The following is a 27,411-nucleotide window of genomic DNA, read 5'->3' as shown; positions in this document are numbered from 1 at the left end:
TCTCCCGAGCCTAGCTTCACGCTCACTTCTTCCAGGCTGCCTGCCCATCCACACTGGGTGGGCCCACTCTGGTCCCCTCAATGCTAACAGTTTCAGTAGTCAGCCTCTGCCTGTTTCAGTCCCTCGGGCCCTGCCCACGATCTCAGCATGAGCGAGTGCCACTCCTGTGTTCCACTGCCCTTTGCTGTGCCAAGTCCGTGCCTTCCCTCCCCAGGGCAACAGATGGGCCTGATGACCTTCTCAGAGGGTGGGAAGGACCTTCTCATGCTGGGGTCTTACACTTGGGAAGATCCGATCCATCCTTCAAGGCTGTGTTAAGTTGAATTCCCCTCAGGAATTCCCTGGTGGTCTGGTAGTTAGGACTCCACACTTTCACTGCCAAGAGCTCAGGTTCGATCCCTGGTTGGGGAGCTAGGATCCCACAAGTCGTGCAGCGCGGCCAAGAAAAAAAAAGTTGAATTCCCCTCAAGACAAGGAATTGAGAGCCAGTCATTTCTTTGGGAGAGAATCCCAGGAAACATTGGTAGGGGAGGGAAGGCAGACATAAAGGGTGTGATACCAAGCAGGTTACCACTGTGAACAGCTGGAGCTCCACTCCCCCCGGGGGCTCTGGAGACAGAAAGGAGCACGCCTGGCAGTCATCCCACTGGAGGTGTGAGGGAGCTGGGGTGTGTGTACACCAACTCCTGTCAATCATTGCTGGCTGTTCCCAGAGGGTGTTAATTCCTCAGTGCCTCCAGATGCCAAATGGCTGGCAAAGAGGGCTTCTGTGGCCAGAGAGTCTCAGAAGAGTGGCAGTTACTGGCCGTTGGAGACTGGGCTGGTGTGGGCTGGTGTGCCTCAAAGTGGCAAGTGGTCGTGGGCACCCATTCTTTCTCAAATACACAACTGTGAGAGTCCCCCTGAACTGGGTGTGAATCCTAGTGCTGCCACTTCCTAGCCGTGCGACCTGGGGCAGGTCACTTCTTGAGGCCTCAGTTTCCTCATCTGTAAAATGGGGATCATACTACCCACTTCCATCCCCCAGAGCCCTGTCCCTAGCAGAGCTGCCTCGCTCATGGTTTCCCAGAGAAGGAGTGGAGGTGATCTGCTGGAAGCACTAGAAGATAGCCTGCGGGCTGCTGCACAACTGAGCGAGATAGGGGTCACTGAGCAGGGCGTCTCTGCAGCTGTCAAGGCCTGCGGGAGGGCAGTGCCCACCTCCCACCTCCTCTCCTGGCCCCCCTCCCCAGGAGCCTGCAGAGCGGGGCTTGGGAATTAAAGCTGTAAACAAGGCAGATGTGGCATCCGTCTTTTTGACAGGACTGCCAGCCAGGTGATGGCTGAGCGGAGGAAGGCCTGGTTGATGAGGAGATAGGAGAAATTTACTGCCTGCTGCTCCCAGGGGCTGGGAGTTCTGAGAGGGAGGGTGGCCGCATGGCAGCTGGGGATGTGTGGGGAGATGCTGATCACCCAGCCTGGGCTAGCAGCAATAACAATAATAACAGCTGATATTTATATAGCATTTATTACATGTCAAGCTCTGTTTTAGTGTTTTGCATTTGCTTTTCACAGCAACCCATTTTACAGATGAAAAAGCCGCGGCACAGAGAAGTTAAAGACTTTCCCAAGGTCATACAGGTAGTAAATGGCAGAGCTGGGATTTGAACTCTGGCCATCTGGCTCCAGGGATGTCCAGCCTCAGGCCAGCTGATATCCCAGCCCCATGGCCCTCTGGCTATTCCAGCGTGGCTTTGTGGCTCTTTTCACCTCCACATTCCTCAAGGAACCTGGGGAAAGGAAGGAAGACCCACATTTGGGATTACCTACTATGCGCCAGGTTGTGCCACTCATTAGAGGAACTCACATTTGCCCAAGCCGACAGCCACCTGGTGGCCACAGGGGTCCTGAGCCCTTCCCCTCAGTGCTGTTTCTTACTTGTTCAGCTGGCATTTACTCAGAGGCTGACTGTGTCCCCAGCCCTATGCTGGGCTCTGTGAAGGGGACAGACCTGCCCTGGGGAGCTCCCCCTGCAGGTGGGAGATGATATGGCCTTGAAGACAAGGTGGTACATGATGGTGTGGTCCCAGTAGTCAGAGCTGAGGGCCTCCAGAGAGCTTAATCATGAGACCAGAGAGGACAGATCCAGGAGGCCTCCTGGAGAGTTCTGGGAGACTAGGGATGTTGCACCTTTAAATCAGGAGGTCAGAAGTCCTCACTGGGAAGGTGACTGGGAAAGAGCATGCCAGGCAGAGGGCACAGCATGTGCAAAGGCTCTGAGGTAGGCTCAGGCCTGGCAGGTCTGGGGAGCAGTGAGGAGACCCATGTGGTTGGAGCAGAGAGATCAACAGGTAGGAGATGAAGTCTGAGAGGTGGGGCGGGGTGGCACAGGTCTGTGGGCCTTGTTGGCAATTTGTAAGGATTTAGTCTTTTAATGCCAAATGAGACAAAGCCATGGCAGGGTTTGAAAAAGGATTAACGTGATCAGATTTATGTTATAATGGGCTCACTCTGGCTGCCTCCTGGAGCAGAGATGGGGGTGAGGGCAGAGCTGGAGATCAGTTAGGGGCCGGGGCTGTAGTCCAGGTGGGAGGTGATGGGAACTTGGAGCAGGTGGTGGCCATGGAGATGGTGAGAAGGAGTCTGATTCTTTATCAGTTTTGCAGTGTGGCCTCAGAGTTTGCTAAAGGATTTGAGGTGAGAGAAAGATGACAGAAAATCAAGGATGACTCTGAGGTTCTTGGTGGTGCGCTGAGATGGGGGGGCGGGGGTGGAGGGTCAGGCATAGCCATGTGGAGATTCCTGGGAGAGGTGGGTGCAAAACCCAGACTGCAGTTGGTCAGGAGAAAAATGGAGGAGAGAAAAATTGATGACAGTGAGTAAGGACAACCCTTCTGAGACGTTTTGTTGTAAACAGGGAGAGAGGGATGCTAGCTGGGGGAAAAGTGGGGTCGAGAAACGGTTTCTGTTTAAATGGAAGAAATTAAAACATATTTCTATGTTGACAGCAAAGATCCAGTAGAGGAAAAACTAGATGCTCCTGGAAGGAAAAGGAGCATGGCTGGGTGATGGGGGAGGAGGGGCATCCACATGGGGAGTTGGCTGTGACTTTGGCCCTGAGAGCTGCCTCCCCTTCACCCCTGGCCCTAGTCTGACCCTGTCTGGGAGAGCTAAGCCCAGGCCCCTGGGCTGGGCAGAACCAGTGAGGGGTAGAGAACGGCCTTCCCTGGGAGCTGGCCTGTGCAGGTGCCGAGTGTGGCTTCTGCTGCAGGTATCACTCTTCTCTAATGGTCCCGGAAGCCGACCTCATTACAGACAAGGGGATCGAAGCTCAGAGATGCTAAGCAACTCGGCAGGCTAGTGAGAGGCTGAATGCGGATGGGGGGGTGAGGTGTCAAGCTGCTCCCATCTGGCCGGACGTCCACGTCCTGTTTCTTGAACTAGGGTCTGTGGACATCTGGGGATACGTTCTTGAGGTCAGACTCTCAGGGACCTAGGAGTTCCATGACGATTCTTGAACTTGGCATTTTCATTCGACGGCCTTCCGAAAGCGGTCTTTACAGATTGCAAAGACAACTTCTCTGCTCCTGTGATCATTTGCAGTTGGCAGTAGCTGTCACTGCCAGGGCTTCAGCCTCTGACATCAGTATTTTCATCCCGGGGCCATATTCATCCTAGGATCATCCTGGGACAGAATTGTTTTCCTTCAAAAGGGGCCTGAGGCTGGCTCAAGTTCGGGGAGCCCTGGGCTGTACCACCACTGAGAGCCAGAAAGAGAGCACCTGGGAGACAGTCAGGAGCCACCACCCCCCGCCCCTGCTGCTGGGCAAGACCCTTCACCTCCCCGCCCCCGAGGGGGTGACCGTTACGGGCCCCCACCCGTAACCCCCCAAGACACTGGGGCTGGCTCAGGGGTCCCCAGGACGGGAGTTGGCGGAGAGCTGTGGCAGAGTTTGGCGGAACAGATCTAGGGGTGGGGGGACCAGGCTGAGTTGTTTAGAGGTGCCCTACCCGGAAAACAGGTGGCTTGATGGAGGTTGAAAGTTCAAGGGGAGGGGCTGGCAGACACCGTGGTGTGAGTGGGGTTGAAGAACAAGAGTGCGACTCCAGACAAGGAGGGGGAGCCCGCTCTGTGACTTCTGGGGATGCCGGGGTGGTGGAGCCTGGCCTCCGGAGAGGACTCAGGGACCCTCAGAAAGACCTGCGTGTTCCAGGGAGGTGACGAGGAGAATGGCTCAACCACAGGCAGAGTCAGGAAAGAGGGGGACTGGCCAGGAAGCACAGGTGGCAGCTTCCTCCCCCATCTGAGTGTCAGTGGGTGAGCTGACCTGGGCCCCCCACCCTCATCTTTTGGGGGTCTGGGAAGACCCAGCACATGCCGGGCTGCAGACAGGATGGAGGGGCGGCCAAGGGCTGCGGGGGGAGGCCTCCGGGGGTGGGGAGTTATCCACGGGGAAGTGTTAGGGAGGAGAGGGAAACGGAGGCTTAGAGAGCACTATGTATAAGGCATGATGCTGTGTGTTTTACGTCTGCGCCTCCTTGAATCCTCTCAGTGGCCCCTCAAGGTAAGTATTATTACCCTGGATTTACATCTGGGGGATGTAAATTTTACTTGACCAGGGTCTTATGGCTGGTCCAGGGCAGAACCACACACTAGACAGCTCTCCCTGGGGGGGGGGGCATCCTAGGACCCTCTTATCCTGCTCCCTGGAAGTTTGCACAAGGGATGAAAACCGGTGTGTATGTTTGCGCATTTGTATGTAGGTGCAAGTTTATATGTGTGTAGATGTGTGTGGTATGTCCACACACCTACGCCAATTACACGTGTGGACTTGAACCTGTGGGTGTGGTGCCCCAGGTCCCCTCGGCGCTCCCGAGCCCTGCTTTGCCAATGGAGTTAATGCCCCCAGGAACAGTCTGCAGCCTGAGACTGGTGGGAGTGGGGCTATTTATCCCCTCAGATGGGACAGCCCTGAGGCATAGGCTACACAGTTTTCTAGAGCCCCCCACGGGGTTGAGCCTCACACCTGGCGTTAGTGTCTTCCCATCCTTTCCCGTCTCCGCCTCACTTCCTCACCCCCGATTTGTGCTTCCAGCCATCACCACCCAGATGAAACACTTGTACTCACATCCTTGTCAGGACCTGCTTGTGGGGCTTCTCAGCCGACAGTGAATCTGAATGACCACATGCTTGTAGGAGTGTCATGCTAATTGTGTAGCTGTGTATTGGGTTGGCCAAAAAGTTTGTTCGGGTTTTCGTAAGATGTTACAAGAACCCAAACGAGTGACTTCCTTTATGGGCCAGTGGTTAAGACTTTGCCTTCCAGTGCAGGGGGTGTAGGTTCGATCCCTGGTCGGGGAGCTAAGATCCCACATGCCTCGTGCCAAAAAACCAAAACATAAAAACAGAAGCAATATTGTAACAAATTCAATAAAGACTTTAAAAATGGTCCACATCAAAAAAAAAAAAAAAATCTTAAAAAAAGCCCGAACGAACTTTTGGTCAACCCAATATATAGAGTATGTGTTTATATGGACACTTAGGTTTCTACATGTTTGAACATAGATGTGTGTATAGGGATGTATATAAATGCATGCAGGCTTGTGTGTTGCTACTTTATATGTGTAGATGTGAAAATATGTGAGTGTATATGTGGCTGATTTTGTATACCTTTATGTGAGGGAGTGTGTGTGTGTGTGTGTGTGTGTGTGTGTGTGTGTGTGTGTGTGTACACATGAGCCTAGAACTCAGGAGGATTGTGGCTGGGTGGGGTGAGTAGTTGTGGAGAGGTGAGCAGGGAGACAGGGAGGAACTCTGATTATTTCAACCTTGAAAACTCATTTCAATTACAATTTACAACCTGCAGACAAAGGCTGCAGTCGCTGTAGTAACCACAGCTGCGGGGTTTGGACGGAGAAAATCCTCTCCCGGATGGTTCCGGGGCTGGCTGTCATCCGTGGCCGAGCCAAACACATCTCCAGCTCACTGTGCCTCGGGACACAATTAGGACATCTTCAAACTGTTGCTGCTGTCATTGCTGCCATGTGTCTGGAATTTATCTCCTCTAGGAGCTCTCAGAAATGTGTGTCTTGTTTCCTGCCAGAACTGTGGTTCCCCTGTCTGGGCCTGGGGGTCCCAACCACCCATGAAAGGGGATTCTCTGACCCACCCCCCCGCTTCCCTCCATGGCCATCTGCCTCCTCCAGCTCTGGCGACAGGGATCCTTAGCTCCTGGTTAGGCCTGGCCAGACAACTGGGGCAAGGCCTGAGCCCCAGAGAAGGGGAAAGGCAGGTCGGGGCTGGATGGAGGGAGAAGAAGGAGGCAGACAGTTCAGGGTGGTAGAAATTCTCTGGGAGCCAGAGAGATCCAGGTTCAAATCCCAGCTACTCACCAGCCAGGCCAATCCCCAGGTGGGTAGGAACACCTGCTGGGGGCCAGGATTCCCTCAAGACTCTGGGTACCGTACTCGACCACCTGCAAATCTCAGTTACCTCCTCTGTGATGGGGGCCAGTCTGGCCTACATCCCAGAGGCTCGGGGGAGAGGAAGCACCAGCCATGCTGCAGGGTTATTTGCTGAAGAGTCGAGGGTGTGCGGAGAGCTGCACTGGTTATGGGCACAGCTTCTGACGTTCAGGACAGCATGTCTTGACCTTGTTTGACTTGAGTTTGTGATCCCTTCCCCCTCCCCCAAAGGGAGCACACTTAGGCTCTGTCATTGTTGCTTCCTGTGGGGCTCAGGGGAAGTGCCCTTGGAGTTTGAGGGGTGTGTGTGTGTGTAGGGAGTCACACTCAAGGCCCGCCGCTCCCTTTCAAATTAAGGCCCTTTGCAGGGCACCTCACTGCCCTGTTATCTCATTTGTAATTGGGGGCAGACTTGAGACAAAAGTCAAGGACGTGAAATTGTGTTGGGAAATCTCTAGAAGTCCATGGCTGGCACCATGACAACTCTGGGGTGGAGATCCCAAAGGGGCAGTGCTCAAGGGCTGCTGACAGCCCACAGCCCACAGGACCCCAAAGCCCTTCCCACGGGAACCTCCCCAGGCAGAGGTGGGCTCCCCTGGTGAGGCCCTCCTGTGGGGTCATCTGTATTCCAGTGCCAGTGCAGGTGGCTTCGTGACCCCAGTGAGAGCACGTGGTTCTGGACCTGAGTGGCCCAGGGATGGATGCTTCAGCTGGACCACTGAGGAGGGACCCCTGGGAAGATAGGGCGAGGAGGGGGCTGAGGGCAGCTCAGCCAGTGTCCCTTGGCCTGGTGTGTCCTTGGCCTTGGGATAGAGCTGCTTCTTCTCTGCAGTGGCTGCAGCCTCCCCCTCCGTCCTGGTTAGTAATTCAGTCTCTCATCCATATGAAATGAGGGCGTGATGGGAGCTTTGGGAGCATGGAGCAGCGGGATACAGAGGGCAGGACCTGGGGGCTGGGGGTGATGGTGGGGTCTGGGGCTGGAGCCTTCCATGCAGCCCTGCCCCAGGCCCCTCTGTCACCCTTTGGGGACAGGATTGTCCCTTGCGCTTCTCTCCTGGCTCTCAGAAGCTGTGATCAGAAGTCCTTGAACAAGAGGGCAGGCTGCTGAGGCTGGAGAACTCGCCTCTCCTGTCCATCCATCTCTGTTTGTGCTGTGGCCTAGAGAGAGCTTTGCCTGTTAGCAAAGCTCTGCTGTCCCAGGAGCTCCGAGGCAGGCAGGGCTTAGAACTCTTTGTACCCTTGTGTTCAACAAACTTCTGCAGCACCTGGCAAGCATCAGGCCCCTCCTTATGACCCGCTGTGAATATAAACCCATTTATCCTCATAGGGACCCTATCCCGACCTATGAGGTAAGTACCATCATTATCCTCATTTTGCAGATGAGGAAACTGAAGCCCGATAGATGAGGTGGCAGGTCCAAGATCACAGCTAGAGTACGTGGTAGAGCTGGGGTTTCAGTCCAGACAGTCTTGTGTGAATGAAGTGTAGTGGGTAGCCAGGGGCTTAGCTGACCCCTGAGAGAGCCAGGTGAGCCCCCTTGAAGACTACCCTGTCTCCAGCCCCAAGGCCATGCCGTAAAAGCTGTGGGCTCTCTCTGAACCCAGCAGTGCCCCCAGAGCCAACTGGGCATCTCTGCCCCTAAACTGTCCAGTCTGTGTACTGGGGACCTTTGATCTCTGACCCTGAGGTTGGGGTACTGGAGTCAGGTTCTGACCTTGGTCACAGAGTCTTGGTGGCCAAGACATGGATATGAGATGTGCCATCAGCTCCATGGGAGCCCTGGGCAGCAGGGCACAGTGACCATGCATTGGCTAAAAATAGAGGAATCTAGGGGGTGATCTGTGGATCCCTGGGGCCTCAACCTGACCCCCCACATGACAGACATGGGACACCCAGGCCCGTGGCCCATGGGGTGGGACACAGGTGCAGCCACTCACCCTGCTGGCCGCTGGGGAATTACTTCTGTAAGGTGCAGCACTGGCCCTCTAGCAGGGAGGCATGGGTGTGTGTGTGAGTGTGTTTATGTGTGTGTGTGTGTGTGTATGAGGGTAAATTTCATTGTCCTGGCCTTGAGGGAGGAGGCTGCAGGCCATGCTGTATGCAGGGGCTGTGGGAGGGGAAGCTGGGGTTCCCTAGCACTCTCCCTTCCTCTCCTCTGTCATCCTCCGGCCCCTCTGTCCTCACCTCAGAGCCCCTGCCCCATCCCCCCCCCCACTTTCCTGCCCTCCCCCTGCAGTCAGGCTCTTACAATCTCTCAGGTGTAGTGTGGTGCACAGGCTGGGAGCTGGAGCACCTGGTCAAATCCAGCTCTTTGTGGTCCTGGAATGCCAGTGAGCTTTTCCGTGCCTCAGTTTTTCCATCTCTATAATGGGGATAATTACTCACGTCATAGCATTGTTCTGAGTATTCAATGACTTAATATACATAAAGAGCTTAGAAGAGTGCCTGACACAGAGTGGATGCTCCATAGAAGTTAGCAGCCCCTGGGACTTCCCTCGTGGTGCAGTGGTTAAGAATCCACCTGCCAATGCAGGGGACATGGGTTCGATTCCTGGTCTGGGAAGATCCCACATGCTGCGGAGCAACTAAGCCCGTGTGCCACAACTACTGAGCCTGTGAGCCACAACTACTGAGCCCGCGTGCCACAACTACTGAAGCCCAAGTGCCCTAGAGCCTGCGCACCACAACTGCTGAGCCCATGCACCGCAACTATTGAAGCCCGCGCGCTCTAGGGCCCGCATGCTGCAACTACTGAGCCCACGTGCCTAGAGCCTGTGCTCTGCAGCAAGAGAAGCCACCACAGTGAGAAGCCTGTGCACCGCAAGGAAGAGTAGCCCCTGCTCGCCACAACTAGAGAAAGCCCATGTGTAGCCACGAAGACCCAATGTAGCCAAAAATAAATTGAAAATTTAAAAAAAATAAACAGGAGCAAGTTAAAAAAAAAAAAAAGAAGTTAGCAGTCCTTATTCTTCATCATCATTATTACCCAGGGCCCAGGCCAGGAGCTCCTTCTCCTCCAGAAAGCCTTCCTGGCCTGCTCTGTCCCCGGGACCTCTGTAGCCCACCTTAGAAACCCTCTATTCTGACCACTTAAGCGTAATAACAGTGTGGCTTAGTCAGCTACTATGTGCCATGTGTTTTCTGTATCTCATCTCATTTAAAGCTCACAGCACTTCTGTGAGGCAGGATGATGATCTTTTTACCAAGAGGACATCGAGACCTCCGGCAGCCAAAGAGTTTGCACAGGGCCCAGAGCAGAGGGGTTGGGTGTGCCCAGAGCCCGGGGGGTGAGGATGGGAGGCCACGGTGCCCTGGGGAGCCACTGCTGTTTGCAGTGAGAAGGGGGTGAGTGGGGTGGGCTCCCCATTTTGCAAAGCTCACTCACCGTGGCTAATGGGGGGATGTCACTGACATGGGGGAGGAGTGGATGGGGATGATGGTGCCTTCTGGTGTCTGGGGCATCTGGAAGTCATTGAGGGCATCTGGTGTCCTGAATCTTGAGGGACCTGTGGCAGGTCTCTCACGCTCTCTGGACCTCAGTTCCCCCACCCGTACCCTGTGCTGGGGCTACCCATGGGTGAGCTGCTGTAGGGCACCACTGCCCTCATCGACAGTCACAGCTCCTGCCTGTGTGAGGGCCAGCTGCTCCCGTGTTTGGTCCAGGCCAGGCTGGGGGAGGGAAGGCAAGCACCATGGCCACAGGGAGACCCGCAGGCTCACTGCCCTCCAAGGGTGATGGGGACAAGGGAGCCTGCCCTGGCTGTTCTGGGGCCTCAGGGCACAGGGTCCAGCGGTACAGTAGTGAGGGCAGCAGACCTTCAGGACCATCCCCCAGGCCCTCCACAAGACCATCTCCTGGGGTGATGGAGCGAGCACTGGGCCAGGGGCCCGGAGACCTAGGTGTGCCCAGGTGGGCTCTCCGGGCCCCACGGGGCTGCTGTGGTTCCCACCATACATCTGTGAGGATGGTGAGCCTCATGGGCGCCCCCACTCTGAATATTTCGTTGCAGACCGCGAGCGCATTGGGCAGGACTCGGCATACGAGCAGGAGGGGAAGGTGCAGTTTGTGATTGACGCCGTGTACGCCATGGGCCATGCGCTGCACGCCATGCACCGTGACCTGTGTCCGGGCCGCGTGGGGCTCTGCCCGCGCATGGACCCTGTGGACGGCACCCAGCTGCTCAAGTACATCCGCAGCGTCAATTTCTCAGGTGGGGGCACCACACAACCCTGGGGAAGGGGTCCTGGGGCTCCATGGGGTGGGAGTGCGCGGAGGTCTCTTCAGATGCTTCCAAGGGGTACCTTACAGAGGTGTCTCTGCCCTGGGCTCACGATCCTTCCTGACTCTGGGTGAAGGCTCAGCAAAGAAACTGAGTGTGTGACCCCCACGGGCCCCCGCAGGCATCGCGGGGAACCCTGTGACCTTCAATGAGAATGGAGACGCACCTGGGCGCTATGACATCTACCAGTACCAGCTGCACAACGGCTCTGCCGAGTACAAGGTCATCGGCTCCTGGACTGACCACCTGCACCTCAGAGTAAGCACCTGGCGGGAGGGCAGGGAGGGGTCCCGGGGGGCTAGGGGGCAGAGTGAGGCCACCCCAACCCCGGGAGGGGAGGCCAAGGGGAGGCAGCCGCCGACTAGCCCTGCCCCCCGGGTTTGCTGCTGCCAAGTTGGGGCTTCCTTCCATGTCCCACCGTAGACCTCAGAGGGCCCTGAGCCCCCCAACCCTGAAACAGAAGAACAGGGCGGCTGGGCTTCTGCTGCCCTTCCTGCCCCTGCCCTTTCCCTTGGCCTGGGGTCTTCTTGCCTGCTGCCCCTTCGCAGGGCAAGAACTCTGGATAGATGAAGTCACGCTGGAGTTCAGGGGCTCAAAGCTTTGGGGGGGGGGGTTGGTGGGGAGAGAGGTGAGGAAGGGGAGGACTGCGTCTGGACAGAGGAGGACGACGTCTTAAGGCAAAGAGCACAGCCTGCTGTTCTCTAAGCATGAACTCTCCTAAGAGCCACTTATTTAGAACTGATGCTTTGAATACGGCTCCCAGGTGTAGTCAGGCGCCCTTTGCCCAGTGCCTGGAGCTCTATGGGGCTCTTGCTTACTTTCCAGAACTTTGTGACACATTCAGTAGGGCGTGCCAGCTTCTATCGCTCCTTAGCTTGCAGCAGTTGTGTCTTCAGAGACATGTAACAGTGACTAGCACTCATTTAGAGCAAGATGCAAAGAAACGCTAACCCGTGGGCACACATTACTGGTCCTCTGATTGAATGTTTATTCGTTGTTCTCTTCTGAACCCAAGTCCCTGTGCCGCCTGGGGGAGGCCCAGTGGGCTGAGCCATAGCACATTTCTACTTGAGGGTGCACAGGAGTCACCCGCGGGGTCTTGTTAAAGCTCAGATTCTGTGTCAGTGGGTCTGGGGTGGACCAAAAATTTCCATTTCCAACAAGCTCCTGGGTGATGCTGATGTGGCCGGTCTGGGGACCACTTTGAGTAGCAAGGCCTCATGGGGCTGGGAGTCGGGACTGCTGGGTTCTCTCCACTCTGCCATGTGACCCTAGGTTGTCACTGCCAGTCTCTGGGCGTTTCTCCATACGACCCTTGGGAGTTTTGTATTCCAGCAGGATCCCCCATGGTCAGCTGGGTCTGAATCCTGCCCCGGGGAGCTTATTTAAATGCAACTGTTGGATTCAGCTGATCCTGGCAGGGCCCGGGCAGCTGGATTTTAGCCATCTAACTAAAATCACTAACTAAGTGATTCAGATTGGTGCCACCAGTGGGGCGGTCCAGGGCACTTGGCGGCACGTCCTGAGGCCCGCTCCTCTGCGCTGTTGTTGCCAGATAGAGCGGATGCAATGGCCGGGGAGCGGGCAGCAGCTGCCCCGCTCCATCTGCAGCCTGCCCTGCCAGCCGGGTGAGCGGAAGAAGGCGGTGAAGGGCATGCCCTGCTGCTGGCACTGCGAGCCCTGCACGGGGTACCAGTACCAGGTGGACCGCTACACCTGCAAGACGTGTCCCTACGACATGCGGCCCACAGAGAACCGCACGGGCTGCCAGCCCATCCCCATCATCAAGCTTGAGTGGGACTCACCCTGGGCCGTGCTGCCCCTCTTCCTGGCTGTGGTGGGCATCGCTGCCACGCTCTTCGTGGTGGTCACCTTCGTGCGCTACAACGACACGCCCATCGTCAAGGCCTCGGGCCGCGAGCTGAGTTACGTGCTGCTGGCGGGCATCTTCCTGTGCTACGCCACCACCTTCCTCATGATCGCCGAGCCCGACCTGGGTACCTGCTCTCTGCGCCGGATCTTCCTGGGGCTCGGCATGAGCATCAGCTATGCGGCCCTCCTCACCAAGACCAACCGCATCTATCGCATCTTCGAGCAGGGCAAGCGGTCGGTCAGCGCCCCGCGCTTCATCAGCCCCGCCTCGCAGCTGGCCATAACCTTCAGCCTCATCTCCCTGCAGCTGCTGGGCATCTGCGTGTGGTTTGTAGTGGACCCCTCCCATTCGGTGGTGGACTTCCAGGACCAGCGGACGCTCGACCCCCGCTTCGCCAGGGGCGTGCTCAAGTGTGACATCTCGGACCTGTCGCTCATCTGCCTGCTGGGCTACAGCATGCTGCTCATGGTCACGTGCACCGTGTACGCCATCAAGACGCGCGGAGTGCCTGAGACCTTCAATGAGGCCAAGCCCATCGGCTTCACCATGTACACCACCTGCATCGTCTGGCTCGCCTTTATCCCCATCTTCTTTGGTACCTCGCAGTCGGCTGACAAGGTGAGCGGCAGGGGCTGGGGGTGGGTGAGGGCGGTAAGCAGGGGGCAGCCTCCTGGGGCTAGTTGGCCTCCCACCTTGCTCTGGAAGTGCCTTCATTCCTGCCTCATTCTGTCTTCTCTCTGTCTCAGTTTTCTCTCGAGGTTCTGGGTTTCTCTCCTCTTTCTCTCCCTTTCTCTTCTCCTGCCTCCTCTCCCTTTTCTCTCTGCCCACCCCCCCACCTTCCGCTTCCTCATCTCTCTCCTTCCTGCTCCTTCCCACCCTCTCTCTACCCTCCGCCTCTCCTCTCTCCCTCTCCTCTCTCTTTCCCTATCTCTCCATCCCTGCCTCTCCCGCCCCACCTTTTTCTCCTCCCCATCTCTTTCCCACCTTCCTCTCTCCTCTCTGCCAGCCTGGGATGCTGCCCCCGCTTTCATTCTTTTTTTTGGCTGTGCCACGTGGCTTGTGGGATCTTAGTTCCCCGACCAGGGATCAAACCCCGGGCCCTTAGCAGTGAGAGCGTGGAGTCCTAACCACGGGACTGCCAGGGAATTCCCCATTCTCTTCTATACTCTCCCTTACCTTTTTCCCTACTCAGCCCATCTTCCTTTCTGTCCACTCCTCTTTTCTTCCTCCTCTCTCCACCCTCTTCTCCGCCCTTGCAGGATTCCCATGGGTCCCCGAGGTGGGTGATGTATTGGGCACTCGCTCCCTCTCTCCCTGGCCCCAAGCCACCCCGAAGGCCAGGCGGGAGTACCTGGCAGCATCAGCTGAGGGTCCACCCTCCACTGGCCGGAGCTGCCGATGAGCCGCCTCTTGCTGGCTCTGTCAGGCCATCCTGCCAGCCTGGCCTGAGGGTCTAGATACACCCCAAGGGCCCCGTGGACTCTGCCCACATCACTGCCCCAGCGCTGCCTGGGTGCTGGGGGGGTTTATCTTGAAGGATTGGGAGTCACTGATGTCAGAGGCCAGAGATAGGGAGAATCAGAGGGACCGAGGACCCCAGCTCTGTGTCTAACTGTGGGATCCTGGGCAAGCCAGCTGGCCTCTCTGCTTCAGTTTCTTCATCAATAGATTGGGGCCATGACCCTTCCTCTGCAGTCCTTACAGGTGTTGTAACAATCACACAACATGAGGGGTGTAAAAGCCGTTTACCCACTGTAAGGAGGCTGGGGCTGGGAAGGAGGGTGGAGGGGACGAGGTCAAGGGGCAGACAGAGCAGATGGTGTAGGACCCAGAGGCTGTGGGAAGGATGTTGGCTTTTACCGGGAGTGAGAAGGGAGCCACTGTGGGGTTCTGGGCAGGGAGGGATGCGTTGGGACATAGGTTTAAAAGGATCCCTCCGGCTGCTGGGTGGAGCCCTGCTGGAGGTGGTTGTAATGATCCCCACAGGAGCTGCTGGCAGCAGGAGTGGTGAGGAGCGGGGGATTCCTGCTGTGTCAGGGCGGTGGGGCTGGCTGGGTTTCCGATGGAGTGCATGTGGGATGAGAGGCGCAGAGGGGAGTCAGGATGACTCCACAGTCGTTGGTGTGAGCGATGGGAAGGAAGGAGTGTCTGCACTGGGGTGGGGGGGTGCAGGGCGGGGTAGAGACGGCAGCGGAGCCTATGGGGGGCGGAGATCCGGAAGTCCTCTGGAGGTGCTGAGTTTGGGATGCCCATGAGACGTCCAAGTGCAGCTGTTGAGTCAGTGGTTGACTATGTGGGTCTGGGGTTCAGGGACGAGGGCTGGGTTAGATCTGTACCTGGGGGAGTCGCCATCCTGTGGACAGCATTTAAAGAGTGAGCCTGGGTGTGAGCTCCTAGGGATGCTTGGCCTCAGTGAGGCGGCAGTCAAAGCAACCACAGATGGCTGCTTGTCATGTGTTAGGCACTTCACCTGGTGGTCAGCAGACACCACAAGAGTGGGCTAGGGTAGATTCACCATCCCTGTTTACAGATGAGGACGTGGAGGCACAGAGAGGTGAAGTGACTTGTCTAAGGTCACACAGCCAGTAGGAGGCACGGCTGGACTACTTGAACCTACTCTGTCTAACTCAGGAGCCCCTCCCAAGCCCACACCACTCCCTGCAGCTCTGGGGCACCTCTCCCGCTGGGCCTTCCTTGGTAGGCGCCCACCCCTTCTCCAGCAGCTCCTCAAGGGCAGGAGCTGCGCCCTCCACCCCAAATCCCTTGGGTCTGGTGCAGAGAGGCCTGTGGCCTGTCTTCCAATGGTGACCCAGCAGGCCGGGGGTTCTGAGAAGCAGACCTTGAGGCTGGCAGTGAGCGCCCTGAGGTCTGAGACCAGACCTGGCTCCACGCCATCCTGCACACTTGAGCCAAAGCCACCGCCGCTGAGGAACAGCTCACACGGTGGGCTGGGTCTCCACCCCCAGCAGGCCAGCGAAAGGCCTTCCCCGCTGCACGCCCCGCAGCACCCAGGGGGCCCGTGGAGCCATCAGGGGAGGCCGCCCACGCCCCAGGAAGCTGGCAGCTTGAGACATTACCCTCAACAATCCCAGGAGGCCCCTTCCCTCGCCTCCTCAGGGTGTAAAGGTACACAGCCAGGTGGCCGACAGCATGGTGGTTCAGGCCCTTGCTCTGCCTTCCCATTACTTCCCCTGGCTGCCTGCCAGCACGCTGCTCCCAGTGCGGTCCCTGTCATCCTGCTACCAGACCCTCCCACCTCCAGGCGCTGGGGCCCAGCCCCCCTCTCGGCACCCTCCCCCCACCTCTCCAGGCCACCCCACCTGCCTCTGATTTCTCCCTTTTTAGGAGGCTCCTCTCAGTACAGATTATGAAAAGGAGCCTCTGAGATGATCTCCTCTGAGGCCCAGAGAGGGCGAGGGACCTGCCCAGGGTCACAAAGCAGGCTGGCCCACACCAGCGTATGGTCCTGAGACCCAGCTCTGCCCCTGATGGTGTCAACGCGGGATACGCCCCCTCCTTCTCTGGGCTTCTGAATGAGGCGAGGGTGGGGAGGGGAGCTCTGAAGTCCCTCCAGTTCAGACCACCAGGCTTCTTAGAGGCTCAGGCAACCCTGGGGCTCTATCTGTGCTGTGTCATGTCTGAGCTACAAACAGCCCCAATGACTGCTGGGTCCTGGGTGCTAGTGTGTGTGTGTGTGTGTGTGTGTGTGTGTGTTTGTGTAGATGGAGTAGAGTGGGGCTACTATGGGGAATTGTGTTATGGGTACAGAAGTATGTGTGTACAGAATGTGTGTGTGCCTTTTTGTGCACATTGAGCAGTGGATGGGCAGTGTGTGTGTGTGTGTATGTGTGCAGATTGAGTGGGGATGGACAGGTGTGTGCACTGAGGGTTCATGGCTGCTAGGGTGTATTTGGGTGTGCAGATTAAGTGTGCGTGCTCAGCAGTGTATGTGCAGATGTTTGAGTGTAGGTGTGTGTGTGCACAGGTGTATGTGTGTGTTCAAGTATGTGTGCAGGTGTGTTGAGTGCATCTGTGTGTGTGCACACGTGTGTGTACCCAGGTACATGAAGGGGTGTGTGTGTGTGAGAACCCAGGTGTATCTGAGTCAGGTAGGAGTGTGCGGCTGTGAGTTCAGGTGTGTGTGTGTGTGTGAATGCAGGGTTGCATGGGTACATGAGTGTGGATTTGTGAGCATCTGTGCGTGCCCTGGTGTGTGCGCACGCGTACTTGCAACCCCGCCTGTCCCCCAGGCTGCAGGTGGCGCCGAGTGAAGCTGTCCATGTTGCTCTGGTGAGCAGGCGACCGGATCTCCCATGTTGGCCTGGATTTCCAGGGCTCACCTGCGTAGCCGCGTGCCGTTACCCTGAGCTGACTGGGGCGTCGTCTCTCCACCGGTTGGGGCTACTGCTCAGCCAGGCTGGGGCGGGCCGTGGCCTCAGAGGCCGGCCAGGTTGTGGGGAAGGTCATTTGTCTGGTTTGTTAGACTGAGGATCTCAGGACCCACCAGAGTCAGCCTGGGCAGAAACACGAAGCAGGCGGACTCCTCCGTGCCCCCCACCAGACCGAGCACAAGACAGGAACTGCATCGTCCACCTCCACAGCAGCTCCTTTCTTTGCCTTTGGCCCCACCCCAGGTGACCTCTGTCCTCCCCCATCAAACCCAGCTCTGACAACCTCCTTCACTCTGGGGAGCAGTGACTCGTGAGGCTAAGGCAGGATTCCTTGCAGAGGACGGAGTGTAGCAAGGGCCTGACCAAAGTCAAAGAGGGGAGCAGGAGGGGTGGCAGTTCAGGCTGGAGGATGGGTGGATGGGAGAGAAGGTGAAATCACATCCTGGAAGAAGAGAGAAGGTAAAATCACATCCTGGAAGCCGCCTCTTACTCTGCATCCGTTTGAGACCTGCATCCGTGCCTGGGCCCCATCCCTGCAGGCTAGAGGTTCCAGAGGACCGCTGCTTCTCTGACAAGGTTAACACGCTACCACCTCCTGGTGATGACATGCACCTTCACCCCGGGGGGCCCCAGAACAATGCTGAAGCCAGTGGTGGGGTGAGAACTCCAGACCCTGGGGCAAGGAGAGGGGCTGGGGGTGCACAGCCCCACTTCTGTGCACAGGGCCAGCCGCCCCCAGCCTGGGCATGGCTAGAGGAGCCCCCAGGGCCCATGCTGGCGGGGAGGGGCCCCAGCAGACTGGGGCAGCTTTGTCCAAGTTTGATCTCTTTACACCCCTCCTTGTATTTTGTGTGCAGAAATGCTCCTAGGCTGAAAAACAGATTAGAACAGAACACCGAGGCCTGTGCTCGGGGCTGGCTCCATAGTTTTCAGGGACAGGAGCAAAATGAAAACGAAGGCCCCTTGTTCAAAAATTATTCAGGATTCAAGGTGGCGGCCGCAAGGTGTTAAACCGAGTGTGCATGCCCATGGAGCGAACTCTGCCTGTATTAGTGGAGGGGGCTCAGCATCCCTCAGTGGGTCAGGGCAGAGTGGAATCTGGAACCCAGCCCCCTGACCCCCATACAGGGCTGTGTCCACTGCAGGCCTCACTCTGCCCAGAGAGGGTGCTTGACCCCTGTCCCACCATCCCCATATTGGCCCAACTATACCTCCTTCCCATCAACAAGTTGGGGGCAAAAGACCTAAGATGGATATCTACCCTGGAAATACACCCTTATGCCCAAGAACCCCCAGCGCAAAAGGAGAGACACCCCTGCCCTCAGGAAACCCCCAGTCTAATGAGGAAGACACACCTTGTCCCCACGGGACCCCCAGTCGATCGTGAAGACCCAGGTAACAAGCCCGTTCTTGCTTAGCCCAGATTTCCACTGTCTTCTCCAAGGGTCTGTTATGATATTCTGGAGACTGTCCCCCTTCACTCCTTCCGCCCTGGCCCCGAGTGCCATCCAGGGGGTGGGAGAGGTGGTCAGCACCCTCCTACTGGCTTGTCATGACCTCTCCCGGTCCACATGCTGGGCGGCAGCACTGTGCCTGTCGGTGAGAGTGTGGGTTGCGTGTGAGGACAGAGGGTTGTGTGCTCACTAGGGAACAAGCTCTCATTTCCCCAGGCCTGTGACATTTTCTGAATGGTGGCAAATGAAACAGCCTCTCTACACTCCCAGCCTCCTTCCCCCCCACCCACCTCTGGTGCCCTGTAAGTTTCATGTGGCCTCACAGTCTGCACTTGGGTAGCCTCATGGTTTGGGTGAGGTAGGTGCTATTATCCCATTGCGCTGTTGAGAAAACTGAGGGCCGGAGAGGGGATGAGACTTCCTCAGGGTCACACACCTCTCTCCTCTCGGACCCTAGAGCTTCTCCAGCCCCTCTCCCAAAGGAGACCCGGGGAAGGGTGGCTGGGATGAAGGCCTTCAGATCCAGGTCATGAGGTATTTACGAGAGGGGCGAGAGATGGGGAGGAATGTGAGAATGGGAGGACCTGGCCCCTCCTTTCGGGAGACTTCCAGATGAGCTCAGGGCTCCTGTGACCTCAGGAGGCAAGTCCAGACCTCGGTCCCCCACTACTGGGCTGGGTGCAAGGAGTGAAGGCTATCATGGGGGATTGGCTAGAGCTGAGATTCAGGGAGAGCTTCCTGGAGGAGGTGGTACATTAGCCAGGCCCCAGGGGAGGGGCCCAGGCCCGGAAACGGCAGATCTGGGCGCAGAGCATTTCCTGCTTTCCCATACCCAGACCTGGGGGCCACAGCCTGGGCTTCCCCTGGCCCCACCCTGGCTGAGGGGGCCAGAGGGGCAGCTGAGGCCTGGAGGACCCGGAGGGAGGGAGGAGGTGGGGAGGGGATCCCAGGCGGGGGTGGTGGGAATTGTCGGGCCCTGCCTGGAAGGCCCCACTATTGAAGAATGGATTACCCGACACCCAGATTAATGGACTTTCATTTTGCTAAACATCTGTCACCGTTAGTGCTGGTGAGTGAGCGTGAAATGAGCTTTGACTGGGCTGCCATCAGTGGATCACGTTCAGGCCATGGCTCCTGTGCCAGTGGCCTGCTCTGCACAGGGTGGCACGTGGGGGGGCAGTCACTGAATGGGGGGCGCGGTCGAGGGGCTGTGCCATGGCCACTGGGAGTTACTACAAGGCACCGACAGATGTTCATCTCACTCCCAGCCCTGTGCAGGGGGCGCTGCCCCCAAGGAGGGTCAGCTGTCCCCTGAGGGCCCCTCCCTAGGGGCCTCTACCAAATAGCACATAACAGTGGTGAACACTTTTGTGCACTGACCATGTGCCAAATATTATTTTACATGTTTTTGCCATTTATTCATTTCAAACTCACAACAGCCCTATGAGGAAAGGGCTAGAATTATCATGCCCATATTATACCCGAGGAAACTGAGGCCCAAGGATGTGACTTGCCCCAGATCACACAGTGACAGTGGTGAGCCCGGCTGAATCCAGGGATTCTGGTCTAAAGTCCCAGCTCTATACCACAACTCCCTTCTGCCCGAAGCCAGCGGGACACAGGGCAGTCCCCGGGTTTGTCCCCCACTGTGTCTGTCTAGGGCGTGGGCTTCAGACACGGCCCCCGAGAGGCCGGGGCGGAGCCCGCCCTGACACCGCCCCCGGCCCGCCCCCAGCTGTACATCCAGACGACGACGCTGACGGTCTCGGTGAGTCTGAGCGCCTCGGTGTCCCTGGGGATGCTCTACATGCCCAAGGTCTACATCATCCTCTTCCACCCGGAGCAGAACGTGCCCAAGCGCAAGCGCAGCCTCAAAGCCGTCGTCACCGCCGCCACCATGTCCAACAAGTTCACGCAGAAGGGCAGCCTCCGGCCCAACGGCGAGGCCAAGTCCGAGCTCTGCGAGAACCTGGAAGCTCCAGGTGAGTGCCTGGCCCCGCCCCTCTCCCTCTGGGCCCGCCCAGGCCCCGCCCCCTTCCTGGAGAAGGTCAGCCCCCCCCAAGTCTGGTCCAATGAGGGCACTGGGAGAGCCCTGAGGCCGCAGGTGAGCCGTCCCCACCCAGAAGAGAGGCTTGAGGCTCTAGCTTAGCCCCCTCTGCCCCACTCTGTCTGGGTAATGGGGTCTCTCCAGGTCCCGCTCCACACACCCTCCTGCCCCGCTCTAGCCTCTCCTTTCCAGGGATCCCTGCCTACCTAGGGAGAGGCGGGGTGGGGCGGGGTGGGGTGGGGTGGGGGGGGTGTTGGGGGGGCCTCGGTTCAGGCAGAGTGACCTGAGACTTAGGGATTTCTCTGCCCTGGAGTCCACATCTGGGCCTGTGCCCTTTCAGTCTCCCTGGGGAAGGGATTGTCTGGAGGGCCACTGCTCTGGGGCCCTTTGGTAACCTGGGAGCTGTGGCCCTGGTGCCAGAGCAGTTGAAACCCGTCGGCTTGGCTTTGCCCAGCTGCCCCCTGGCAGGGCCCTGAGAGATGGGGACTCAGGATACGGGCCCTGGGATGGGTAAGTGAGGGCTGGCGCGGGGAGGAGGGCCCGCAGAGCCATGGTTCTCGGGGAGGTGTCCAAGGAGACCTCAGCTGTAGAGGGTTGTGCTTTGAGAGGGTTGGGGGAGGATGTGGGACCCTTAGCATCTGAGGGGCAGACCCAAAGCCTGGGCAGGACTTGGTCCCTCAGTGGTTGAGGGATGTGTACAGGAGGGAGCAGGGCCACCATCTTTGCCTACCTCCCTGTCCCCCCTGGAGCCGGCCCTCGGTGTGACGAGAAGGGACAGAGAGGAGAGAGGGGCTGGGCATGTGAGGGACAGGTTAGGCCTTGGGGGACCGGTAACAGTGGTGACCATTTCTTGAACCCCAACTGTGGGCCACACCTGCCAGGAACCAGTTTTCATTTTCACAGCCACCTTGAAAGCAGTGATTTTTAGTTACTTGCTGCTACAGGTGAGGAAAGGGAGGCTCAGAAAGGCGAGGGACTCACCCAGGCCACACAGCAGCACGTGGTATCCCCGCTGCCTCTGAGCAGAGACCGAGGCCTCCGGCCTGTGGGCTGGGCCTCCAGGGGCCTCGCTTCTGGTTGCTCCCAGGCAGACAGGGTTGAGGGGTTGCTGTGGTCACCCCTGCCCCACTGCACACCTGACTCCCTCCCTGCACACCCTGTAAGTGTCCAAATGGTTAACATGGCAGCTCCTCCTGCCTCCCTGCTCTCTGAGAGTCTTGGGGGGCTTCCGTTGGTGGGGGAGGAGGAGAAGAGCCCCTCTCCCCAGGAGAGTTTCAGATCCTGGTGGCACCTGGGGTTAGCACTCTGCTTTCTCCCTCTAGTACTGGGAGAAAGGCCAGAAGTGGACATTGTTGGTGGCAGCAGGAGGGACATTGGTGAGCGTAGGCTCCAGAGAGGAGCCCCTTTGTCACCCACCAAGAGATCAGGAGAAACAGGAGACCTCCCCTCGCAGGTGTGTTTGGACTGGGACAGCCCCTCTTACAGGCTCCCCGCGCTGGGGCTCTGGGTGAAGCATCTTCCATTCTCAACATCATTCCCACGTGTAGAAGGAATATCAGCCGTGGAAAGGAGGAAAGTAGCTTCCCACATCCAAACAGGATTTTTCACTTCCCAGAGCTCTCTCCCCTGTGAGTGATCTTCACAGCAGTCCTGTGAGGCCCGGATTGGGCTGGATCCCCAGCTGAGGCCCAGAGAGGGTGAGTGACTCTCCTGAAGTCACATAGCAAGGTGGTGACTGGCTGGCCCCACCCAGTGTCTTTCCCTTGACCCTGACTTCATATGGCCTCCCTCTCTCTCTCTGCTGAGCAGTGTACCTGGCTTCCAGCACCACCCCCCCTTTTGATGGACACCCCTGATGACTCTGTTGGCCACACCCTCCACCAGATGACATCTGGTTCTCTCCAGTCCTGCTCTTTCTCCCAGAGCACCAGCTTCCCTGTACCTACAGCCTGGGATATTCCCTTCAGATGCCAGGTGGGCCCTCTACTTGCGATGGGAAGGGGCAGTGTCTTTGTGGGCCTCCCCACCTTTGGCCTTTCTTGTCGACGCAGATATGCAGAAACCCCCACTGCCGCCCCTAACCAGGCCCTCCTATCCTAAGCATGGACCCCTCGCCACTCCCTGCCCCAGGCTCCTGACTTAGTTTTCCTCCTTCCCACGGAGACTCGCCCTTGCTGGGTCCCATCCCTCCAGGCCCTACTCTGCTCCAGGGCTCATGAGACTGAGTGGGGCATCAGCCCTCTGGAGACCATGGGTATCTAACAGGAGATAGCACCCTGACCCCAGAGGGTGGCCCTCATGGTGCTGTGACAGGCCAGAGGGGACCACAGGGACAGGGCTGTCACAGCGCTGATGTCACCTCATTGACACTGTTGCCTCTGCCTCTGCTCAGGCTGGTCACCTGGGGGCAGGGGACAAGGAAGGGTGTGCAGGCATGGCGAGGGGAGACCCAGCCTTCCCAGCCCCTGCTTCCTGTGAGGGAAGGGTGAGAGCTGCCCCTCTCCATGGCCCCCTGCACTGAGGACCAGAGGCCAGTGCCCCTTGCCCCCACCGTCTCCGCTCGGTGACAACAGGGGCCGTGAAGGCGCTGGGCAGGAGCTGGGTGATTAATTCTGGGAACAGCCAGATGGAGGGGGTGTGAGCGGGAGGAGTGGGGAGGTGTCACTCCCGTGGAGCAGAGACAGTTTTCACTCTGTCACTGGCAGGCCACGTATCTTTAAACAAACAACAGAATAAATAATTCAGGGACGCCATTGCAGGCAGATTAGGCAAGGAAACATGGGGCCGACAAATGGGGGCTGACAGCTCTGCCTGCCGCCGCCCAGCTAATTGTTATCTGAGGCGGTGGGGACTGAAAGCCAGCAGCCAGGGCCTGTCGTCGGCGAGGGATGGGTCGGGGCCCTCTGCCCACACCCTCCCCCGCTCCCCCCCATGCTGAGGCTGCCCCTGGAGTGTCGCTGTCCCCATCCTGTCCTCATCACTGTGGTTATTCAGCCCTGCCCCTTCGCCTACCATTTTGCAGGGTTTAGAGAGTATTTCTATCCATGCCGTGGCTGAAAGCAGCTAAGGGTTTATGATCATCCCATCTAACATGAGGGAGTTGAGGCTCTGAGAGGTTCAATTTGTTAGAAAGGCCGCGTGGCAGGTGCTGAGATCCCCTACACCAGTGAGGGCAGGGCTGGACCTCAAGTGTCCTGACTCTTGGCCAGAACTCTTCCTTTTGAGCCTCACAGCTCCTGGGGGCCCCGGGCACAATCATTGCTCCCATTTTCCAGACGGTCAGACTGAGGCTCTGCTGAAGGACTCTGGGGCTCCTAGCTTATAGCTGAGGGCCGAATGTGCTTCTAGGTTCTGAAAACTACAGATTGGGTTTTCTAGAGGAGGCAGCTCTGGTGTTTCAGGGAGAAGAGGGGCCCAGCTGTCCCTCACCTCCCGGCCACTTTCTCTCGTCCCTACTGCTCTCGGTGCCGCTACGGCCACCCTCAGGCTCCCGTTTCCCTGCAGTCAGTGGAGATTTTGCTGCTGCTGCTGCTGAGGTTTTCCTTCACCTCTGAGCCAGGAGCTGCTGACAGGTTTACAGGTTTAGAAACTCAATAATTATCAGTTCACCCAAGGGGTGATGGAGCCCTGGGGAATTGATTCTCACCAGCCTTGGCCTGCGGGCTCGTGATTCACAGAGACAGCTGCCGGCTCTTTTTCTGGTGGTGGGGGAGAGAGTGGGGTGGAGAGGTGGGGGTGGCCAAAGCCCCACAGGAAAAGAAGTCTAGGCAAAAAGGGCTACTCCTCTCCTGCTACTGGCAGGGAGACCACAGCCTCGCAGGGCAGGGGAGGAGCTGCTTGAAGTCACAGAGGGAGGCTGAGGCCCTGGTCTCCAGAGGCTGATCTGCGCTGGCCTCCCACCTTCCGCCTCCTTTTCAGCACCTTGTGCCACCCCCAGGTCCCAGCCTCCTGTCGCTCAGCTCTCTTCCTCTGGTGCCTCCCAGCCCAGGCCCCTCCTTAATGGTGCCCGGTCTGTGCTTCTTCTCGCCTCTTGGTCCTCCAGCATCCTGGAGGGACCTGGGCCATTTTAGAAATGAAGGTGGGCGTTCTTCACAAACTGTAAGGCGCTGTGCTGTGTTCTTAATGTTGTCTTGTGTGTCGTGGGCACCATTTCCTTCCAGTAGCACCTAAAACGTGAAACTTCCCTGCCCAGTGATTGTTCATCTTCCGCTTGAATATTTCTGCTGACAGGGAACATTTCAGCTCACCTACCGCACAAAGCGACCTACTTCGCTCTCAGCTCAGGCCAGGAGAGAGTTCTTCCTTTAGCTCAGCTGCACTCTGACCCTCATGCCTCCGCACTGGTCCCATGGTATCCCCTCTGCTCACCCCACCCCGGCAACTTTGCTTCTTCCCACACTTGGGGGAACCCCTGAGAGGGTGACACAGTAGTCCTGCCTGTATGAGTGGGCTTCTAGTTACGCTGCTGTGACAAAGAGGCCCCAGGACAGAGTGGCTCAAATCAGACAGATGTTTGTTTTTCTCTGATATCGTAGTGCATGGGGGATGGGCAGGTGCAGGGACCCGGGTTCCTTCCATTTTGTCATTTCATCAGCTCCGTGAGGGTTGTCCTCATCCTCATGGCCGAGGCTGGTTGACCTCAAATGTCTGTTCTGGCCCTGGAAGGGAAAAGAGAGGAAGTACAGGGGAATCAGTCTATTTTAATCAGATGACATGGAAGCTGCACACAGCCCTTGACACTTGTCATTAGCAGGAATGTAGTCACACAGGGCCACGTGGGGCTGCAAGGGAGTCTGGGAAATGTGGTCCTTAACTTGGCAGTGAAAAATGGGGAAAGAGGGTTGGGGGTGGTCAGCGTGCAGCCCACCACACTGCTCCCCTCCATGTCACCTTCTCCAGGCAGACACCCCTGGCTGCGCCTGGCAGATGTACCCTCTTATCTGAGCTGTCAGGATCCTCACGGAGTCAAGGCAGTTTTACGACCAAGGGCACCAGGGCTTTCCCCCATCTAGTCTTCTCTCTCAGCGCCAGCAGACCAGCCTTAATTACTCTCACTGAGCTGTTCCCAGGCCACAGAGGGAGACCCTGAACCCTGGCAGGACAGGACAAAAACCAGGACCTGGCTGGGCGCCTCACCCCTCTGGCCTCAGCTCCTCATTTGTCAAATGGGGGTGCTGCTTATCTGGCCTCCTTGCGAGGCTGCCGTGAGGCGTGAACCCCGGCGGGGTGGAGGTGGGGGCACTCGTGCTGCCCAGGGGAGCTGACGTTGTCACCTGGCTGTGGCGGGGAGAGGAGACACCCAGAGAGGCAACGCTGGTCCCAGTGGGGGTGAGCAGGGGCCAGAGTGTTGGGTGCAGATAAGAGAGACTCAAGGCTGAGGCGAGTCAGGACACCCAGAAATGGAAAGCGTGGCTGCACGGAGGCCTGAGGGGCCCTGGAGGACTTCCGTTTCCCTTGGGCATGGGGAGAGGGCCAAATCAGTCATACGCCTCAGTTTCTAGCCTTGCAAGACCCCTCTCTGGTTCCATTATTTATCTCCTTTGTTCCCATTTTCCACTCACTTCCACTAGGCTGCCATCTACGTATATTCTTCACACGTGCTCTTCCAGAGTGTGTGTTGAACTTCTGAAAAACTCCCCCTTGATTATACTTGAAGACAGTATATCACAAATAAAAACGATTCTCTTAAAGTGTGGTGGAGCCAGGAGGTGGCAGGGACTCCGTGTGGGGTGTGACACTCACAGAGGGTTGGGGTCGGGAGGCAGTGCTCCTAGAGGGACAAAGTGAAGAGGGAAGGGCCCTCCCGGCCAGCAGCCCAGGTGTGGGTGTGGGTGGGATGAGTCTGGGGGAAGTGGTGCGAGGGGCGGGGTGGGACCCTGCCCCGGTCTGGGGGATGCTCACTTCAGGGGTCCGGACTTGATGCCGTGGGCAGGGCCACACCCCTGCGGAAGGGGCGTTGGAAGAAGACATCCCCTGACTCCTCCTCCCCCTATCTCTCTTGTTCCAGCGCTGGCCACCAAACAGACCTACGTCGCCTACACCAACCATGCAATCTAGCTAGGCCACCGGAGCTGCACAGGAGGAGGAGAACAGACCCTTGTGGATGGTGCGTCGGGCCAGGCTCCCCACCCCAGGGGGGCCCAGCTGATGTCCTACCTGCCCGTGGGCACCCACGGACGTGGCTTGGTGCTGAAGATAGCACAGCCCCCAGCGGTCACTGCTGGGTTGCCTGGGCAAGCCGGGCTGGTGGCAGGAGGAGGATGAGGGGCCGGGGAAGCTTCAGGCCACCCCAAGACCCTGTGTCCTGGACCAAAGCCCCTCCCTGCCCCAAACCACAGGAGGGCCCCCACGCTGGTTTTCTCTCTCCCTCGTCTCTCTCCGTCCTATTGGTGACCTTCTCAGTCTGTCTCCATCCCTGTCCTTATTTTCTCTTCTCTCTTTGTATCGCCTGTTCTCTCTGTGTCTGTCTGCTTTTTCTGTATCTTCTTTCTTTCTGTCTCTGCCTTTTCTCTGCCGTCTCCAGCTTTCTCCTGTCTTTTCTCTTGTGCTCCACCCAGGTCTCTCCTCTTGCGCATTTTTGTTTCCTGTCCTCAGCCGCCTCCTCACCTTCATTTACATCCAACCTTTGCTCTCTCTCCCTGCCATCTTTTCCTAATTCACCAAATCTTACATGTCGCAAAAGAGAAAAAAGGAAAAAAAAAAAAATCAAAACACAAAAAAGCCAAAACTAAAACAAATCTCGAGTGTCTTGCAAAGTGCTGCGTCCTCCTGGTGGCCTCTGTGTGTGTCCCCATGGCCCGCAGCTTGCCCGCCTGCCCCCGCCCGTCTGCCATGTGTCCTGCCCGCCTGCCCCTCCTGCCGATGACACGGAGTTCAGTGCCTGGGTGTTTGGTGATGGTTATTGATGACAATGTGTAGCGCA

The 27,411-nt window shown here is 57.7% G+C and overlaps 1 protein-coding gene across 3 annotated transcripts in view; it reads left to right on the top strand.

Annotated features, from left to right (window-relative positions):
* GRM4 (glutamate metabotropic receptor 4) overlaps positions 1 to 26,546 on the top strand; it is a 99,778-nt gene extending 73,232 nt beyond the window's left edge. For all 3 annotated transcript variants that reach the window (XM_068557683.1, XM_068557682.1, XM_068557684.1), the window contains 5 exons: positions 10,455 to 10,655; positions 10,846 to 10,982; positions 12,280 to 13,215; positions 20,178 to 20,424; positions 26,497 to 26,546. In XM_068557683.1, coding sequence (XP_068413784.1) covers positions 10,455 to 10,655; positions 10,846 to 10,982; positions 12,280 to 13,215; positions 20,178 to 20,424; positions 26,497 to 26,546 — 1,571 coding nt within the window. The remainder of the gene's footprint in view (positions 1 to 10,454; positions 10,656 to 10,845; positions 10,983 to 12,279; positions 13,216 to 20,177; positions 20,425 to 26,496) is intronic.
* The last annotated feature ends 865 nt before the right edge of the window (positions 26,547 to 27,411 follow it).

This window comes from Eschrichtius robustus, chromosome 12 (assembly GCF_028021215.1).
Source record: "Eschrichtius robustus isolate mEscRob2 chromosome 12, mEscRob2.pri, whole genome shotgun sequence".
NCBI classification, from domain to species: domain Eukaryota; kingdom Metazoa; phylum Chordata; class Mammalia; order Artiodactyla; family Eschrichtiidae; genus Eschrichtius; species Eschrichtius robustus.
The sequence above is the reverse complement of the archived record's forward strand: the minus strand, read 5'-3'. Positions and strand labels throughout refer to the sequence as shown.